We start from the raw sequence: 19,871 nt of genomic DNA on the forward strand, positions 1-19,871 counted from the left end.
GATTTTAGATTATGGTCTCCGCAGTCTTACAGCTTTTGCAAATACCAAGCTTTTGTTTAAAAAGAAAAAAAGGAGAGTTTCATTTACCGATACAGAACAGTACAAACAGATGCAGTGTTGCTCTCTTGACTCAGTCTAGCAGAAAATTGACTTCAGCAGCTAAGGTGCGTGCTGACCCCTCCTCAGTTCTTCACCCCAATGATAAGTGAATTGATCCAATTGAAACCATTTAGAATAACAGTAGTAAAACCAAATTATTTTTATGGTAGTGAGAGGAAAAAAAAGAAAATGCAAAATAAAGTTAATGCAATACAGAGGATTCAATAAAGAATAAAAAATGCAGAAGTTAATACAATATGTTAATTGTCTGCATGCATCTGCTGTGTTTTATGATGCATATTTTAATAGAAAGTAGTGTTAAAATTATGCATATTTTGATAAGAATCAGAACTAAAGGAGAGGTACATGCAGAACTAGGATTTCACAATGTGACAGGAATTAGGTGTATGCATTTCCTGGGTTTTAACTGTGTAACTTCAGTTTTCCGCTTTGAAGCATCAGACTTCTTTGCCTTGAATGCATTATACTGGAGCAGTTTGGCATGGTAATGAAACTCAATGTTATAACTCAATGTTATACAATAGAAAAGTCATTAAGCTCCACAAAGTTAGTGTCTACGTCAGTTAAAGCCACTACTAGCTCATTGATTCTGTACTCTGCCCAATTTGTAGTGCAGGTTGAGGCTTATTTGCCTGGTACCTCCTCAGTTAAAACACCTCCTCTGGCCTCAGTTCCTGGAAACATATGTCATGCTTGCAGCTACCCCAGTCTCGGTTGCATCATCATCAATAAGTACGAAATTGCTAATAGTAATGGAACATATTGTCATCCTCCTTTCACTCCAGTTTTTAATCATCCGGGGTGCATAAGTTTATTAGCACCCAAGTCACCTATATCCTTGCCATTAAGAGTTTACTTACTATCTCGGTAAATCTGCATTTCACATAATTAATAATTTTGCATCTATCTGTGCAATGGCACAACTGACAGCAATTGGTTCAACACCTTTGAGTTTTAATACTCATTATCAACATTAAATTGAAGGGGATTTGTATTCAAAAGGTTATACAAGGGGCATAACCTCAAAAAACTGAAACATTAAGTGAACCATTTTGCCTTCTGTAAATTCCAACCGGTTTAGAAAAGTTTATCAAATCACTTTAAAGGTTTGGTTTGTTCCATTGTGCAGCAGTTTTAAGGCAGTGATGGTAAATCAGTAGTTCCAGTGCAAGTTCGGTATCAGTAGAGCCTTTGTCTGCCTGAGACAATAAAAAGGTATTGGTAAAATAAATTTATCGTTAGACATTAAAAAGATTCACCATCAGTACTTCAGGAAGTTTTCTGAGACACTGGGGAAAAAATGCTTCTATACTACAGGTATCTGCATCTCTTGGCTAGTATTGCTGACCAAATACAAGAAATATGTACCCGAAGGTATATGCTTCATTTACTCATACCAGTAATTAAACAGTTCATAGTGATGTGGTTGGCTAATAACGTAGCAAGACACGGTGTGTAAGTAGTAATAAAATCTTTCATTAAAGCAACCATTATGGTTGAAAAAGTACACAGGCTTTCACGCACACAAGCTTTTCTTCAACTCTGAAGTAGACCTACCAAACTGAAAACCTAACTTTGAGTTAAGGTTATTTTTCCGAGTTTAATTAGTAAGCTATCAGCCAGTGAATCTGAAAAGTATCTGATACCTGTGGAGTAGAGGTTTGTTAGTAGAGGAGTCGAGTGGTAAGGTGGTTTTTGACTAGGGATAGGAGAGAAGTAATTTACAGATTTTTAAATATAAGGTTGAGAGGAAGTACAGTGTGCCATAAAACTGGTGTCTTTTAGGTGTTTATTTTAAATTTATTTATTATTTCCAAACTTGTTAATGTCTCTAAAATAAGATCTCTACATTTGACCAATCAGCCTTCAAAGGATGAATTGTGTAGAATTCACCAGTAGAATTGTGTCTTTGCCAGTAGAATTGTGTCTTATACTATGCACCCTCCTTGCCCCAGATATGCAGCTTCTTCCTTTCTTGATGCGTGTATGTAAAATTTCTATTTCTGAAGGACACATTCAGAATCAGAAATTGTGACCTTTTGTTGTTTTCTAATATTGATAGGTTAACTGATAAATACTACCCTCGCTCACCTTAGGCAGTGCTAAGAAAAGAATATCCTTTATATGTATGAATCTCAGGCTCTGGGTTTGATGTGTGAAAAACTCATCATTTTATATGTTGTGGTATTCATGAAAAGATTATTCATAATTGTTTTATCACAGTATTAAAATACTGCTTTTTAATTTAAGGATTTCTCTGATAAAGATTTTAATACATAGTACTTGATGAAAGTTACTATGCTTATCTTCCATAAAGAGAGGAAAATTATATGAGGCAATAATTTGCCTATGGCTATGTCTCCCAGTTCCTAAATTGGTGCCTCATCCTGTGGGTTACATTTGCTTTCCAAAGATGGAAGTGCTTTTACCTCTTTTATTCTCCATACTATAGTTCTTACTGTCCTCGCCAAGTGCTTTCCTTGATGCTGGATTTAAAAAGTCATATTTGTTACTAATGGTTGGGCAGAATCAAAATGAACTCCCAAGAGTCCATAAATTCTCCCAAAGCCAAGGTGAAGTCTGAGATTATGTGCATTTTCTGAAGATAATTTTCAGCAGACAATTGAATAGGAAATTTGGATGTGATTGCTCCAGTCATTTTTGTGATACAGGTTGTTTCGCTCAAGTATAAGTGAGGTCTTAGGGTATAAAGCTCTTTGAACCTTCGGGTATAAACCTCAGACTTGGAGCTTCTAACAGAAAAAAAAAAAATTAGATAATGCTGCAAGGATAGCCCACATTTTCAAATTCTCTGATCCAAATCAGAGCTGTTGCTGAGTCAGCCTGTTTTGGCCAAAAAAAGCTTGCAAAACTCTCTGTGAACAGATCCTTTGGAGACCATGTAAGTTCTGTATGAAAGTAAAATCCATAAATGATTGGTTATCCTGAACACTGACCTTTTAAAAGCAGGCATGGGATCACGTATCTAAGATTGTGCAATACCATCCAAGGCAGTAAGAAAGTTTATAATAATCGTTGACAAGTGTTTTCACAGCGTGGTTCAACTGACAGAGATAGATGCCACCTCCTCAAAGGATGCGTTCTACCTGTCACAGCCAACTAAATACTCAACAGCTTAATTTCCTTCAAATAAAATACCACCTACATCCCAAACAACCATGAGCAAGAATTCAGTCGAGATGTGCCTTGAGGAATTGTTGAGGTTATCACGAATTGGTGCGATCTCTTTTAGAGCGCTACTCTGTTCCCACAAACTGAAGAGAATGTTTCAGTCCATCGGGCGGGTGGTTCCCAGTGCTAGATGCTGTGCAGCCTGGGATGATCAGTCTGTTTAACAGACGAATGCATTTGGCTCCGCTAGACCAGATGCAGCACCAGGCACGTTTCTGGCTTCTTACCCTTCAGGTACATTGTGGCATCATTATGCTGGAGCGTGAAAGAGTATGGTCAGATAAATTAGCCTTTACACATGGCTAGCCTCCAGCCCTTCTCTTCATACCTCCCCTTAGGGATCATTTATCCTGTATCTGATCACATCCCTCCCCATATCTCTATTCCTCTAAAAGCTAGGGAGCAGCCTGCAGAAGAGCCTACCTGCATTCATGGAAATGCCTCCAATGAAACAGGCGTTCGCTTCTATCCCATCAGACTGACACTTTCCCCATCTGCATTTGCCAGTCATGGGAAATGCCAGAGGATTAGGATGTCAGGTCCATTTTCAAGCTGCCTAAAAACAATCCTGAAATGTCCCTTGTGCATCTCTCACATTAGCATTGGAAAGTGGTAGGTTCAGAAAAAGATATTTCTCTTTAGAAGTTAAAATACGGTTTTAAGGAAACAGATCAAAGTATAAAGAGGACAATAGAATTCAAATTAGTGTCATTTTGAGATATCTGTTATTTCAAATGTATAAGTGAGCAACAGATTTTCTGCCAGAGAGGTGGAGAGGGATTTTTAGTGTCCCTTTTCTACCCTGAAATTTCTGAGAAGCATACAGGAAATTGGAACTTAAATTCTTTGCTGGAGGAATACTCCTGGTTGGTAAGAAGCAAATAATAAAAAGTACTTTTTTGATTTCTGAAATGGAGCACCTGTTTGAGGTAGAGTGAGCTGTAAAACCTGGCATATTTTTCATTGTGGCTGGTTTTGGTCCATATATAACAATAAGTTAATCGAAAACAGCGAAGTAGGAGACAAAAATAGGGTCTAGAAGTTCCAGCCAAGTTTGCAGGCCAAGGATAATCAGAAACCTACGTATACATGGTAGAAAGTTCCTGAAAATACTTAATCCTGTACAAATCAGAGAGAAATGGAGAAGAAACAGCTCCCACTGTCTCTCTACAACATTGGCTGGAGGTGAGTCACAAGAGTTGTTTAAAGCATGGCTTGCTGTAAGACTTGTACTTTTGGTGCCCATATGGCCGGTCCCAAATGTGTGTGGCAATGAATGTGTGCCCAACTCTCAGGACAACCCAAACTCTCACGTTTCCTATCCCACACTGCCTTGCTGCACATGCCAAAATCTCTTCCTAGGACAGAGCTTCTTCCTAGCATAGAGATGTAGCAGACAACTACTTTGGCCAAGGAGGAATGATTATGGTCTCATCTGATCTGTCCATATTTCAGGCATGGGTATGATTTGACCTTGGATGTGGATAGCATAGTTTTTAACTCCTCTTTCATCCTCCTAGTTTGCTCTAAATATTGAGTATCAGTACCAACTGAAAATATAGCATGTATTCAGCTATACTATGTCCAAATTTTGTGGTTGGATAACAAGTAGAAAACAGATCTATCACCTTAACTGTCAGACCATATAGTCTGCAGTCTCATTATTCATTTCATTGTAATCACAATTGTATTCTTGCGATGGCCTGCCAAGCAGAAAGCAGATTTCCAGCATGGCAAAGAGCAGAACGCAGCCCGAGAAAACACCGGTTCTGCCTCCTATGCAGGGTTACGTCTCCAGCTGCAGAGTCTTCTCTCTATCTCAGAAGCCATGTGGTGGGCAGGGGGAGAGTCCTGCAGACCCCTTTGGAGAGAACAGTCAGTTCAGCTTTGAGCAAGGCCATATGCTGCTGCTTTCACCTCCTACCAGCGCCCGCTACGCATAAGGACAAAGCTGAATCCATTGCACAGGCTTAGGGCTGAGCCCAGCACCCACATTGCACACAAATTACCCCTTAGGTCATCTGTCTTGTTCTCCGCAGCTCCTATGAAAAGAATCCTCACTGATACTTCCCTTCCAGCTAAATCTTCTGTTCCCTCTTGTCTAGCCTTCATCTCTTCCTTCTTTCTTGCATAGTATTTATTTCTCTCCCTGTTTCCCTCTTTGAATGATTTACCGCCTTTACACCTGATCCCCCTCCGTGTATGAATGTCTATGTGCACAGATGGGATTTCTAGGACAGTCAGTATATAATTTCCACAAACACTGTTATTTAAAAACAAACTTGATCATCTCAGTCAAAAGGGCATAAATGGAAAAAAGGTTTTACTGATTTTTTTTCAGCCTTAGAACTAGCTTTCCATTAAAAGGTGGCATGTCTGATGAGAGGCAGATCCAGTCCCTCCCTTTTGCCCGATAACTTTATTTTGCTGATATATCCCCATTAGTAGTGAGCTGTGTGAGGTGTGCACATCGTTCTTGTTTTCTTACATGGACATTTGTCAGCAAGTTTTATGCCCAGAAGTCTTGTCAACTAAAATTCTTGTCATTAAATAATAAGTTAAATTTAGTTAAAAATATTACACCTGCTCAGAGACCTCCATCTATTTTTATTTCTTTACAATTACTTTTATGGTTTTTAATGATGTATCTGTCTCCTCACAGCGTGTGAAAGATCTATACAGATGGAAGATAGTGACTCTAAAAGGAAAGCTACCGTTAAGGTAGAGGTAGATGTATTAGAAAAATAGATGAAAAATAGCAATTCTTATTGTTCTTTTTAACAGTAGCCGGTGAATTTCTACAATACCATGGGTTTTCTTAAAGTTCTGTGCAAACTTCTTACATAGTGTCATTTTACTGTCATTTCCACAAACTTCGGTTATTGCTTCCTCCTCTTATGTCCAAAATAGGTAAGCACACTTTCCTTAGTTGTATATATGGCATCCCTGTGCAGCAAGGTGCTAATGCTTTAGTGCTTCCTACTCCTTTTAATAAGGACTAACTTGTTGATTCTTAACTGTGGACAACTAGTCATGTTTGGAGTTGTCTTTGATTGCAAACATTTTGGTTTTAAGTGACGTGCCGATGTAAACACATTTGCGTTAGCTGATTTGCAAGAAATGTTAGGGAAGCGGTAAGACTACTGCTATGCTTTCAGCAGGACAAAAAAGGCAGCCTTCCGTTATTAATGAATTTTTTAAAGCTTTTCCTTGTGTCTTAGAGGGAACTTTTAGAGATGGGCAGTTATTCTGACAACAAAATGAAAAGAAAGAACGATTAAAATAAGCTTGTTTTTTAAGACACACTTTGTGGTTTAAAAAGATGGCTGATACAAATTGTCAGCTCATGTAGCTGTCAGTTCAGCTGGCCAACCTGACAGTATTGCTGCCCTGTGGTCCCTCTACTTGGAGATACACATTTCAAGCACACAGTAATATGTAACTCATAGGTGTATAAAATCATAACAGAGCATTTCATCATGTCTAAATAAGGGCAGGTGCATGCTGTCTGAACGGTTAACTGTTGAAAACATTGAACACAAGACATTTGACACTCATTTTGCTGGTCAAATCCTCCCCTGAAAAAAGTCTGCCTTGAGAAGCCGTGCACGAGGTGCCTTTTGCAGAGGGAGCCTGGCTTGATGGGTCATCGCGTGAGCTACTTGACATTTGTCCCCAGTCAGACCGGATGCCACATGAAAAATTTACTCAGGCGCGGGGCTCCCAGGAATAAACATTTCTCTGGTGTTGCTCACCGGGGACTCGGCAAGGTGAGCGGAACTCCAACTTGTCACGGATGCTCTGTTCTGACAAACATAAGTAGATGCTAATGGCTAAATCGTGACAGAATAAAGTCCCACAACCATATGGCTAATTGCCACAACAATATCTTCAGTGTTATTAATCAAGTTTTCATAGTGTGCCATGATAATTGGAATAATTAGAAACAGCATAGGCATTGCTTGCCTCTGCCGCTCATACTGCAGACAGGGACCTCGAACAGCCGCAATTGCACTTTCTGTGCAGCATTGTTTAGTGCTTTCCTTTCCAGCAAATACTGTGGTTAATTAATGAATTAGCTGTTTGCCGCCGGAGTGTTTTATCGCTGGCAGGGCTTCTGCAGGGGCACATAGGTAGCTAAATGAGACCACTAAGCCCTTGTACGTCTCCGAAAAGATGCGGTATTCCCATAAGGCTGCCGCTACACAACACAAAACTCCACCAGTCATCAGTACTGTGTTTCACAAAAGTGGAAGTTCTTGTTCTTGTAACTAATGTGTAAAACAACTTCTTTTAAGTATATACAGAAAGGATAAAACAAGTGTGCGTTTTTTTGTTTAACAGCTTAAATGAGAGCAAGACTCTGGATACCAATGATGCAATTAACTTACCAGGCAAGAGAAGTTAACTCTTACTTGCCCTAGCCCGCTTGATAATGGAACTGGGCTTCAAACTTACATTCTGCCTTTGAAGTAAGGTTATAAATAAAGTGGTGATTCTAACAGTTATTTACGCTAAGCAGCTAAATCATCATTTTGCGTGCTACCTATTGGAACAGCCTCACATGATTCTTATGTTTAGGAGTGCGACAGCAGGGAGGAAACGCTTGTGTTTCCTCGGTGCCTGCATCAACATGTAGTTGACTGGTCACTAAAACTGGCAGATTGATGATGATGGCTCCCTTCACTGGATGTATGAAGGCATTTAGCCAGACTAATAGATTGAAATGGACTGCTGCATGTATGGCCTCTGAACAGCTTCTTAAATTAGTTTTAGGGTGTACAATAGATGTAATATTGAATTCAGTGATGATATAAATCTTCTCTCCTCATTTTAAAAAATAAATAAATTTCTTCTCTGGAGTGGAGAGCCACAAAGAGATTTTGAAATGTTATATACTTAATTATAAAGAGGTTTGCAGAAATAAGCCCCTAGTTCAGGTGGTAGGTAGGATTTTAGGTTTATTGCTGTTTAATTTTGACTCTCAAGGGGAAAGCATCTCTGAAATAAGTCAGTTATACTGTGATGAAAAGGAGTATAGAAAGCCAGGATTCTCTCCCCGCTGAGGGCTGCTGTGGAAGTGGTCTGGCCCCTGTGGGCAGCAGCTCCAAACAGGAATTTCCAGTAGAGTTCCTTCCTTTACAGAGTTGCTGTAAAGTTGGGTGCTCCAGTCATTCATGGAAGATACCCAAACAAAATCCTGGATGCATAGAAAATGATACTTTAAATAAATATCTGTCTAGCGGGTTTTTGCATCTATTTTGGTATCCTGTTATCTTCACACATTTTTCTTACCAGTTCATTGGCAAAGAATTTATTTATCTGTGGTGGTCTAGTTTTACCTGTGTTCATATTCAGAAAAATTACCAGGAATTTTCCAAATACTAAAATAAGGTTTCTGCAAAAGGTATGTATAGTAAGATTCTGTTGATGTTCGTAAAGTCTTCATTACTAGTGCCTATTTTATTCTGAGCATGGCTGCCCAATAGCTTAATAAGGTTTTTTGTTTTCTTCATATCAAAGTATCACAATTTCAATTTCTTATGCTTTAAGCCCAATTGAAAGATTATCACTTTGTAAAGGCCATGTCCTTTTACTTCAGATATGTTTGACGTATTTTTATGCAGCTTTATGAGATAAAGGAGGCAATCTGATATATAATTTAATTAGCTTAAAGTTACCGTTTTACTTTATAATGCATATTCTTGGGTGTATTGCCATCCTTAATTTTACTATGAAAACCTAAAACTGTCTTCATTATCAACTGAATTCTCTGTAACACCAAAAAACACCTGTGGTGGAGAAATGGGATTAGAAAGGAAAAAAAGACTAACGTGGATTGGTAAGCTAGTGGTACAGTCACAACAGGCATGTTGCCTTGTTGGTTTGAATACAGTGTGTTTTCCAGTAACAGTTCCATTGCTGGACATAGGCAGATAGCTTCTGAAGAATTAAAAAAAAAGTTAAATCTCCTGAAATTTTTAAAATGTTTTATTTAGCATACCAGAAAAAAGTTCATTTGTTTTAACATTTCAATACAGAGTAACAGAAGGGTGGTTCAATTGTAGATTTCATTTTTTTATGGACAGCAAAGGCATTTTAGTTAATTGTGATAGGGAAGTCTCCAAGATAGAATATAAACTTCATAACATTTTATCAGTTCTTATTTGTTTACTTTAGAGCTATTAACAAAATTATCTCTCTTCCTTTTATTTTAAAATCCATTTCTTTTTGATTAAGTCTTGACCAAGTGGATTCTACAGAGAAATGTAGTAATTCTGTAGAAGATTTAACAGTATGGGACAGTAAAATGTTATAGATTCCTCTTTTAAAGAGAGATTGTATAAAAGGATCGTTGTATCTTTTAAACCTACTGCATGCATCTTGAATCAATGGATAAAGCTATTAGCAAATTTATTTCACCATCTTAAGAACTGTGCTTTAATTGCAACACTGAGAGTTGTTTTTCTAATATAATTTCTCCACTTTAAAACCAAATTTAATCATTGCTGTTTAAAGATGGAAAAGTTGGGGGGGTGGAGTTCCTAATTGCTAATAGCTGATATCAGTAGGAACTTCACTAATTTAGAAGTGCCTCTTTTGTTTCAATAGGTTTATTGCAGCAAACAGTGTTTAAAGTCATTCACCTGTAATTATTTTTGTTAAAAAAAGAAAATGTTTTTGCTACTCTGCAGTGATTTTCAAAACAAAATGCACATGCATCATCAGTATTTAGGACTGTGGGTTTGAATTGCATAGAGGCAAAGAGCAGTAAGAATTCAGTAGGTACACCTTCAAGGTCTTACATTTTTCCCTTACGAGTGTAGATAGTTGTCATTAAATTAGGATTTTAGCTATGTATCAGAGATGAAGTCCCGTACTCCTTGCACTTAAGGGGTGTTTATCATTGACTTCAAAAGGTTTTTTCCAGTAAAATGTAGCAGCCCCCTCTGGTCCTGCTAGTTTATCACCATAACTTTATCACACTGAACCTTGCTTTTTAAATCAGGGTATAGCCTGAGCTGTTTAAGTTTAGTTGTTTTGCAGAAACACAGAAGTATTCTTCAGTCTTTTTCCATGGAATAAAAGCACTGTTTAGCCCAGATAATTTCTAAATGAGTCATGGTGTAACAGTTGTACCCTTCATGTTGTTACCTCTGTGTTTTGGCCAACATTTAAAAAATGGGTGCCTCAACTTTGGTCTGTGATATTTGTTGTCAACTTGGAGCACCTTTTTAAAAAATCTTGGCAAATGTCTAGAACTTTTGTCCTTTTAAAAAATTCAGTAATGGCTGAAACTATCTTAGTTATTTTATTATGATCATTCTTTCTGTAGGTAACTACTGGAGTACAACAGTTTTATCCACCCTTCATAGTAATGAATGGTCAATAAATTGTTATAGTCCAGTAATTGGATGCTTTTAGTATTTACTGCAAACACAGGTTTTCAATGTCAATACAATGCTTGTAATAGCTGTTAATTACTAAGCCTTTGTAAAGTGTTGTGTATGTGAAAGTTTAAAATCAAAGTATTTTAACTTTCAGTTTTTTAGGAGGAATGGACACTGTAGTCTCCTCCCACTGCAGAGTTTCTTTAAATTAAATGCTACATTCAGTGCAAACCTCTGATCATTTAAGAGTTACATCCACAATATAAATATCCACCTAAAGGTCCAGTTTGTTCCATCTTTCCTGCTGAAAAATGGGAAATTTGTTTCTGTTTTCTCTTCTAAACACATTCAAGTTCTTAGTTCTGTTTTTGAACTTTTTAGTGTTATGGGAAGGCCAGTTGCAGACTTCTCTCTGATACTAATAAAATCCATTTTCAAATCGGTTGAACAGACTAATGAGAGAGGCAGGTTTTTTAACTCTTTCCTATTCCACAAGCTTACAAGCTTGTAGTATCTAAAAACCAAAATAGCCTCTGAAAATGTTAGAGGGATGGAGTGGAAAGGGGAAGTGTCTGTAATCTAACCAAGCCAGTACAGCAAGCTAAAACTGATGGAGATCAGAACTGATAATGAAAACAGTCGTTGTGTCTTACAATGTGTTAGTCCATAATTACTGTTACCAATAAATTTAGATTCAAGCTTTTCCAGAAATGGACTATTGCAAATTTGATGGGGTAACCATTGGCAAAGCCTGCAGATAAAGCTACTACTTTAAAAGTATTTGAATATCAGAGAAACTAGAATTCTCTCAGAGAAAAAAGTCAAAAGAAAGTTCACCCATTAGGTAAAGAAAAAGTGAACCAGTTACATACAGGTTAAGAGTTTGTTTCAGGCACTCATATTATTGGAGTTTTGCAAAATCAGAGCAGTAACCAAAGATTATACAGGTTTATGAGTTTAATTAGTTTGAATTCCTGCCTTTATAGGACTTTATCAAATAATCTCTGAATCAGATCCAATCTTACATGATAACTATCCCGAATTTTGTAATAACATCCGATCAGAATTTAAAGATTCCAGTATGGAAAACTACTACATCTTTAGGCAAGTTTCTCCAAGGGTCTACTTGTCATTGCAGGGTTTTTATTTTTTGTTTATGGGGTTATTGTGGCTTGCAGGGGAAAAGGGAAGAGCTGCTTGTGGTGATCTTTTGGCGTATATCTTACGTGGCTTTTTGCTAGTATGAATTTGTGTATCATTTGTCTTCCCCCTGGTGAAGCCATGCTGATGATTTTCTTGTCCTTCATGTGCCTGGAAATGGTTTCCAGGATTAGCTGCTCCATCATCTTCCCAGGGATCAAGGTGAGGCTGACTGGCCTGTAGTTCCCTGGGTCCTCCTTCTTAACCTTCTTGAAGATAGGAGTGCCATTTGCTTTCCTCCAATCTTTGGACATTCTCCCAGTTGCCATGATCAGTCCAAGATTACTGAGAGTGGCCTCCTAGTGACATCTGCAGCTCCCTCAGCACTTGTGGGTGCGTCCCATCAGGGCCCAGGGATTTATGTATGTCCAGCTTGCTGAAGTATTCCTGACCTGATCCTCTTCCACCAAGGGTACATATTCCTTGCTCCAGCCTTTTCCCCCGTCTCTGGGACCTGGAATTCCTGAAAGCCAGTCTTGCTAGTAAAGATTGAGGCGAAGAAGGCGTTCAGTACTTCAGCCTTTTTCATGTCCTATGTAACCAGGTACCCTTGTTATAGAATAATGTTGAGCAGAATTTTAAAATCAGGGATAGGTTTTAGTGAGTATGGTTACCAGTAATCCTCTTTGTAAAAGTTGTTTTAAAGAAAGTTCTTTGTCAGTGGGGTGTATACGACAGCAGGGTGAAGTGGCAGGAGAAATGTACACTTTGCAATGGCTGCATGAAGGAACACCATTTCTGGTGAACATGCCCAAGGCACCCAGCAGTAGTTACTGGTACCACCCAAGAAGTTGGCTGTAGGTGGGGAGAGCAGTAGGTGACAGCGGCAGCCATGGAAAGTCTGATGCCAAAATAAGTGCCTAAAGTTAGTTAAGAGCTGCAACAGAAACGTACCCATAGCAGGCTAACAGGTTCAATAATTTTATTGTTGTGCGTTCCTAAAAACGTTGAACATTACGGCTATGAAGATGCAATGGCACCTTTCTCATTAAGCGCATTCCTGCAAGTGAGTATATTACGATTGGTCTGGCTTAAAACAGCGGTAAGTGCTTTTGCGGAGATGGGTAAATTACAGTAAGGAGGAGGGGATAATTGTTAGGAACTCATTTTTTAGAAAGAAGAACCTTCTTTAATAAGGAAATGCATAGTGTCTTCCCAAAACAGAAAGAATTTTTCTTACATGCAAAACTGCGTAATCTTTGCCAGTAATCTTGAAGAAACCAAATGGGAAAGGAGATAATCCAAATAACAATTAGATGCTTGTGTCACATAATTTATTTGTAAAAATAAAATTAAAGGTATTTATTTTAAAGAGTTATGCTAATCTGTGTATGATAAAGTAATTAATATACAAAAATTTCAGGATATGTAGAACCGCAGGAATTTTCAACAGGACAAATCAAAACCATTTTCCCCAGTGGAAAGAAGGCAACAAAGTATACTATGTACCGGATTCTTGTTCATCACTTAGCCTAAATTTGAGTAGATTTATATTAATAAACAAGTGTTCATCATCATTATTATTTAATTTTAAATCTTTATTTTCTGTCAGAAAAACCTACGGTAGAGTTTGAAACCCACATAATCCATAATGTAAATGTGTGGTTTCATACTATTTATATTGTTTTCAAACACCATAATTTTATCTTTGCATGTAACTACTCTTTAAGGCCCCTACTCTCTAAGCTGCGGAACAGAAAGCCTGTGGATCTTACCATAGTTTTTAAAGTTAAGGTTTTTTTAATATAACTATGCAAAACTTAAAAAATGAGTGGATGTCACCACAAACGAAACAAAATTTGAACCAGAAGAAAACCCAAAAGCCCTACATTGTATCCATCCAACAGCAGTAGCCATGATTCGTGCATTTGGTGCAATGATCCACCAAATCTTCATGCAGCCAGTACAGGAGAAGCCAGATGACATGAATACCTCGCATGGGAGTGTAGGACAGGACAAACCCATCGAGATCGGTCACACCAAAGCGTGTATGTTGTTCTCTGGCAGAACAGTAGTCCACATACAAACCTGAAATTACTTAAACAGGTAAGGCAGGGGTATGTGTACACGTAAGAAGAATCTTTTTTATACACTGTCTGTTATCTCTAAGTCTAAGGAGAAGCCAAATTATTTGTTAGATGCTGGCACACAGTTTTTCCCTCCTTATAACACACACTTTTGTACAATCGACATACACTGCTGGCGACGATGTGGTAGAAATCTATAATATTTAAATGTTTTAAAGCCTAAGGAAAATCTGATCATCTAGTCTGCCTTCTCAAATGACAAAGGCCACATAATTTTATCTAATCTAATCTAATTTTATCTAATCTAGAATTAACATCTGAATTTATGGTTGAAGTAAACACATCTTGTAGCAAGACGTCTATTTTCATTCCCTTCACAAGTTAAGTAGATTAAGGCAAAAAATGCAACATATGCTGTAACAATATCTTACTGTACATCCTTTATGGGTGGTGTCCATGTGAGGATATGCTATGTGTAAAATTCTCAGCGTTTAGATCGAACACATCAGAAGTTTCTGTAGAACCCTGAAAGTCTGCTGAGCTTCCTACATAACTTCTTATACCAGTTTTTTTACTTTATTGGGATTTCACATACTTCTTTCTGTTCTGACAAAATTCTGGATTTTAATAAGTTTTTGTTGATTTTAGAAATGTCGTTTTGTTAATTGTTACATTTAGCTTTTTTGCCTTTCTTCTCATTTGTGATCATTAAGAGTTTCTCGTGCACCGTGAGCAGTACTGCCCTTCCACAAGACTTTTGTCAAAGAGTAGCTGAAAGAACAAGCTGTGATTATAACTCAGGCATGTTTCCTTCGCTGTCTTGTATCGTTTGAAGGTTTTATTAATCTCTTTAGGACATTCCATACAAAATCCCTGAACTGTATAAAGCCACGGGAGTCTTAATAAAAACAAGATTTATTAAGAAAGGAGACAGAACACTGGAGAACTGGACTGTGTAAGAAGTCTAAGCTAAAATGTTGCTAAAGCTTGTCTTGATTGGTCTCCTTCATGTCATTAAAAGAAAGTAAACTATCTTACACCCCTACAAATTTCATCCTCTGAGCTTGCCCGTCTCCCCTCTGACTGTGTCTGGCAACTACCAAATCCAGGAGAGTTTCTGGTATCAAATGTCTTCTTTTGAGGGTGCTTTTGCTGTATATTTGCAGCTATCTTTGCTCTTCTCGTCCATGCCAGTGTTGGCGAGCGGCTGCTCGGGGAGCGGTAGCCCTCGTGTTAGCCCTGCCTGCTGCTGGGTACCTCTGCAGAAGGACAGCCAGGGAGATACGCAGCCTTCTTCAACTGCAGCTCACCCAGGGTCCGTAGGTTAGAAACATAGACGTCAAGCACAGGCGTCAAGTTAGTCCAGAGTGGTGCTTACTGCCGGGCATTGAACTATTTAATTCTTTATCTTCCATAGAGCTTTAAGTTCTTTTGAAAGCGTTACACAAATGTCGCTCCTCATCCCTTTTCCATGTCTTATTTTTGAAGAAGCAGATCACAGCTCAGGTCTGTCTACCCTTTCTCCTAAATTATTGACCATGACTTTACATAGTAAATTGCACTGGCTACAAATGTTTGCTTGAACATAATTCATGACAGCGTTTGAAAAGACAGAGCTTACATATCATTTTCTCAGTCAGTAAACAACTGATGTTAATTTTGGCATTTCTCAGCTTCTGAGTGCTTAGTTTTGATAAGATGGCATTCTTTTCAATACTTACAGTCCATTTAAATAATTTTCTTGTTTTTAAAAAAAGCAGCAAACTTGCACTGAGGATGAAATGACATCCTGCAAAACCCTGCTGACCCTCCCTTTCTCTGGAAGACACCCACTAGTGAGTCTTGTCGGCATTAGAAGCAATGAACAGCATCCTCCACCGTATCACATCCGCTCAGTGGCACTAGCCACTGCCGGTGGACGATACGCACCTTTGCCATTTCCCGTGCAGGAAGGAGGGTGCAGCTGGGGTGAAGGATGGGATGGCAGATGCGCCCTTGGGTTGGTGGAGAGAGTTAGGAAAAAACAGAACATACACTGTGGAAATCTGCACTCTGCTGTGTTTAGGTCAACCAAGGAATCATCAAATTTGGGCATTTTTTTAATACACACAGCAAAAAGGAAATACCAGACACCTTGTTGTTCTGATTCTAGAGCTTCTTAATGAAAAGCTTGGGGAAAAAATACGTTAAGCATGAGCAGAATTTTTTTTAACCTTATTCTAATGAATAGTATTAATGAATAAAAAAAATCAAGCCTTGCGCAGGTGCGTGGAGCAGAAATTGTACTGAAGATTGAGTTTAGCAAAAGTATAAATGGCTGAAAACAGGCTATTACAGTAGAATTTTTAGGCAACTTGTTGACAAGTTGTAGGTCCTAGATTTAGTCATTTAGAAGTAGCTTCAGAGTCATGCTTTCCTTTTCCTGGCATTACGGTTTTTCTTATTCTTTCTGATTTCATTATGTTGGTTTGTCCTCATAAACACTCCTAAACTGTTTGTATTGCCTCGTCTGTAACCATTTCTTAGGCTTATTTAATTTTTTTTTAAAGAATTCTCTGCCTTCCAAGAAGACAGAGAAGATAACCAGCTAAATACATGTAACACATAAGTTAATTTTATTGATGCTTGGAGAATTGTCCTGTAAATCTCAGTCAAAATGGTTGTGGTTTTAGTTAAAACTGGTAAGGCTGGATCATTGCCTTATTTAATGGCTTTACTAGAGCACATATTTCTCCTGCTTTCTCTATATTGTAAGGTCATTAATGAATCATTAGCTATTGCTAGTAATTACTGATCTCTTGAGAATATTGGTTTAATTATATAGGAATCATAAGTGGAAGATACAGTTACATATTCTACAATGCAGGCAGTAGTACCTTGGTGTATTATGGCTTTACAGAATCTGGGGTTTTTCTGTAGATTTTAATTGCTAAGTATGCCTGATAAACTATGAATTATTGTATTACTGCATGTGATAAAAGGTATACTATTGTGAGCCTTGCAGTCTGCAGGTGTAACAGATGTAAGGCAAGATTAACAGGACAGAACAATAATTAAACCACAGCCAGCCATCTCAAAAAAAAAAAAGGTTCATCATGTCCAATACAATTATTAAGTGTGTCTTAAATTCTCTGCAAATATTTGTAAAAGCAATAAAAACATGTTAATTTGAAAGACAGCTTTTCAGTGTGGACACTTACTTTAAGGAATTAAGATCCCTTTTTATGAATATAAAAGCTGAGTGAAGTCCTGCCATATGGCAGCATGGTTCATAGGCAACAGGGTCCTTGGTTTATAGACGCTATGAGCTAAATGCTGCCGAAGAAAATAAGAGAGCAGTTAGTATATATGCATTTACAACAGTATGAATTGCTTACTCCCTTTAAGACCGGAAAGTTCAAATAATTAACAGTAATACTATGGTTGCAAAAGGAAGTCCAGTTGTTCTTCAGCAGTCTACATCTGTGAAACGTGATACCTCTGGGGACTGAGATGCAATTTTCCCAGGAGAAAATATAAAAGCAGGAGAAAAAAAGGAATGACTTCTGCTTGAGCAGAATAAACCTGCATCTACAAACGATTAACACTGCATAATGAAGTAGTAAAGAAGCAAAAGAGATTTCTAATAAAAGACTAATAACAAATCCCATTACACCATGGTGTATTTTTTCCCTTGAAGTGTATTAGACTTTTAGCAAGGCTTCTGAATGAGATTTGGGTAGTTGCAAGCAAAGTCAGCTCAAATGCTTCAAGCTTTGCTGAAATTTCTCGCCTAACAGTTTGTGTAACTTGAAAGTTGTGGTTTTACAGGTGGGAGGGGTTGTTAATGCAAGTAATAGGCTTCACGCAGAGTTTGGGTAATGTTTGTGTCACCATAGGATAATAGTCTCCTGTAGGCTCGGCACTGTTGGGTAATGTGCCACTATATAAAATCCCTTAGACAGAACAGACGTGGTATTAAATGCACTAGCTAAGCCTTGCTTTTGTGTTAACAGTTCTTCTGACTTCTCTTTCTGAGGCCTGAAAATAAGTCCTCACAGGAAAGGGGTTTGATTAGAGAGGCAAATACATAGAGTTTGTATTTTGTCATAGCTAATATTGCAACTTTTATAATTACTACGCTAACATAAAAAGTTACAAGACCTTGGAACGTAAATGTTTGATATAAGGATGAGATGATGCTGTTTTTTGAAAGCACGTATTTTCACTTTTAAAAGGGAACATGTCTTGCAACAGAAAAAATTCTGTGTCGTGATCTCTAAATCTGTAACATGGATGTTTTTGCGGATTATACATGTGGTTCCAGTGGCGGGGGAATAAAAGTTTAAACAAACAAAACCTTGACTCACAAAACAGTCCCTTTGAATTTCTTTTATAAGAGAGAGTCTTTTTGTACAGATTGTTGCTATCTTAAAAGCTTGTGCTCAACTGACGTGCTGGAATTCATTTGTCTAGAAATAAACTTTTATTACTGGAATCAGGAAAAAAAAAAACAGATGCCTTAAACCAACAACGAGTTCTGGGACAAAAGTGGTTAAACATGAATTCTTACAAGTGAAACTAATCTTGGTGAAATTTCTAGTTGCCTTTTTAGAAATTTTTGTGAGTTTTAAAGAATGACTTAATTTGCTTAGCAGAAATTTGCAATCAATCTTTTCTTGCCACTGAATAAACAGATTCCACATGCGTAGTAATTTGCATATCCCAGCTAAAAATGTAATTCATTATTTTTAAGTCCATTTCGTAATAACTATTTCAGGATTAATGTTACTAACTATTCTTTAGCTCTTTCAAATGTAACCTTAGATAATCCTACCTAAAAAAGTACAAAGCTAGTGGGTCTGTTCTGGAATAGGAAAGGGAAGTGGCTTTCCTGAGGTCGGCAAATAAGTCAGTGTAAGAGCCAGAACTGGAAATAAGAAATTTTGAGAAATAATTTTCTTCTACTGCATCTCAACCTTCCAGCCTCAAGCAAATACTGCACTTAATAAGACAGATTTTCACATTTTGCTAGGTATGAAAACAGCACAGATATGAACAGGAATTAATGGTGTAGTCTACATGCGGATTATCACTAAATCTGGTAAAGGTTTAAATTACGTTTAATCAAATAGCATCCATAGCATATTTTACATGGAGCTGCAAACACTGTCATCAACAACAGGGAAGCCTCTTCAAAGTAAGTGTGACCCAGTCCATTTTAACTGCTGTTTGGCATCTGCCTCTGAACTGCCTTTCACTTGACTGGGCTTTTCAGGGCATCTCATAAACCACTGGCTTCACCCTCCTGTTTTTGCTTTTCCAGGCTATTCTTGTGTAACATTTTCTCCCTTTCATCTTAGATCACTGTCAGATTAAATGCTCAAAAATACGGTATATAGGATTGGTATGTTTTGTCCTTTGAGGTTCACCCACATAATAATATTAGTCAGTTAAGCTTCTACGGTCTGTAATGTATCACTTCTTTAATGTAGATGCAGTAACATTTCCACAAATACAATTAGTTAAGTGGTTATCACAGATCTTCACGCTTTGCAAAATTTTCTGGTAAAATGTTTTGGATTGTAGTTGATCCTGGGATATGTATCCTGACTTTACCATACTTGGCAAAATAGAGAAATACAAATCACGTCTTTTCCTTTTTTTTCAGGCGATGGGTAAGGCTCCTGTTTGGACGTGAATTCCCACTTCAGGACCTTCTGGTTGTCTGGGATGCTCTGTTTGCTGACAGTATCACCCTGAATTTAGTTGACTACATTTTTGTAGCCATGCTGTTATATATTAGAGATGCCTGTAAGTATCAACTATCTTATGATCTTTTAAAAAGAATGCAAACCTACTTTTCAAAGAAAAAGAGGACTTAAGAAATGCTAAATTTCATTGTGACTTTTTTAACATACTGAAAATCGTTCCAAATGCTAGGAGAGGAGCCATTTATTAT

At 37.7% G+C, this 19,871-nt stretch overlaps 1 protein-coding gene across 2 annotated transcripts in view; it reads left to right on the plus strand.

Moving 5' to 3' along the window:
- The window catches only part of TBC1D5 (TBC1 domain family member 5), a 324,891-nt gene that overhangs the window by 221,688 nt on the left and 83,332 nt on the right, over nucleotides 1–19,871 (plus strand). For both annotated transcript variants that reach the window (XM_075143446.1, XM_075143445.1), the window contains exon 15: nucleotides 19,581–19,723. In XM_075143446.1, coding sequence (XP_074999547.1) covers nucleotides 19,581–19,723 — 143 coding nt within the window. The remainder of the gene's footprint in view (nucleotides 1–19,580; nucleotides 19,724–19,871) is intronic.

This window comes from Calonectris borealis, chromosome 2 (assembly GCF_964195595.1).
Source record: "Calonectris borealis chromosome 2, bCalBor7.hap1.2, whole genome shotgun sequence".
NCBI lineage: Eukaryota > Metazoa > Chordata > Aves > Procellariiformes > Procellariidae > Calonectris > Calonectris borealis.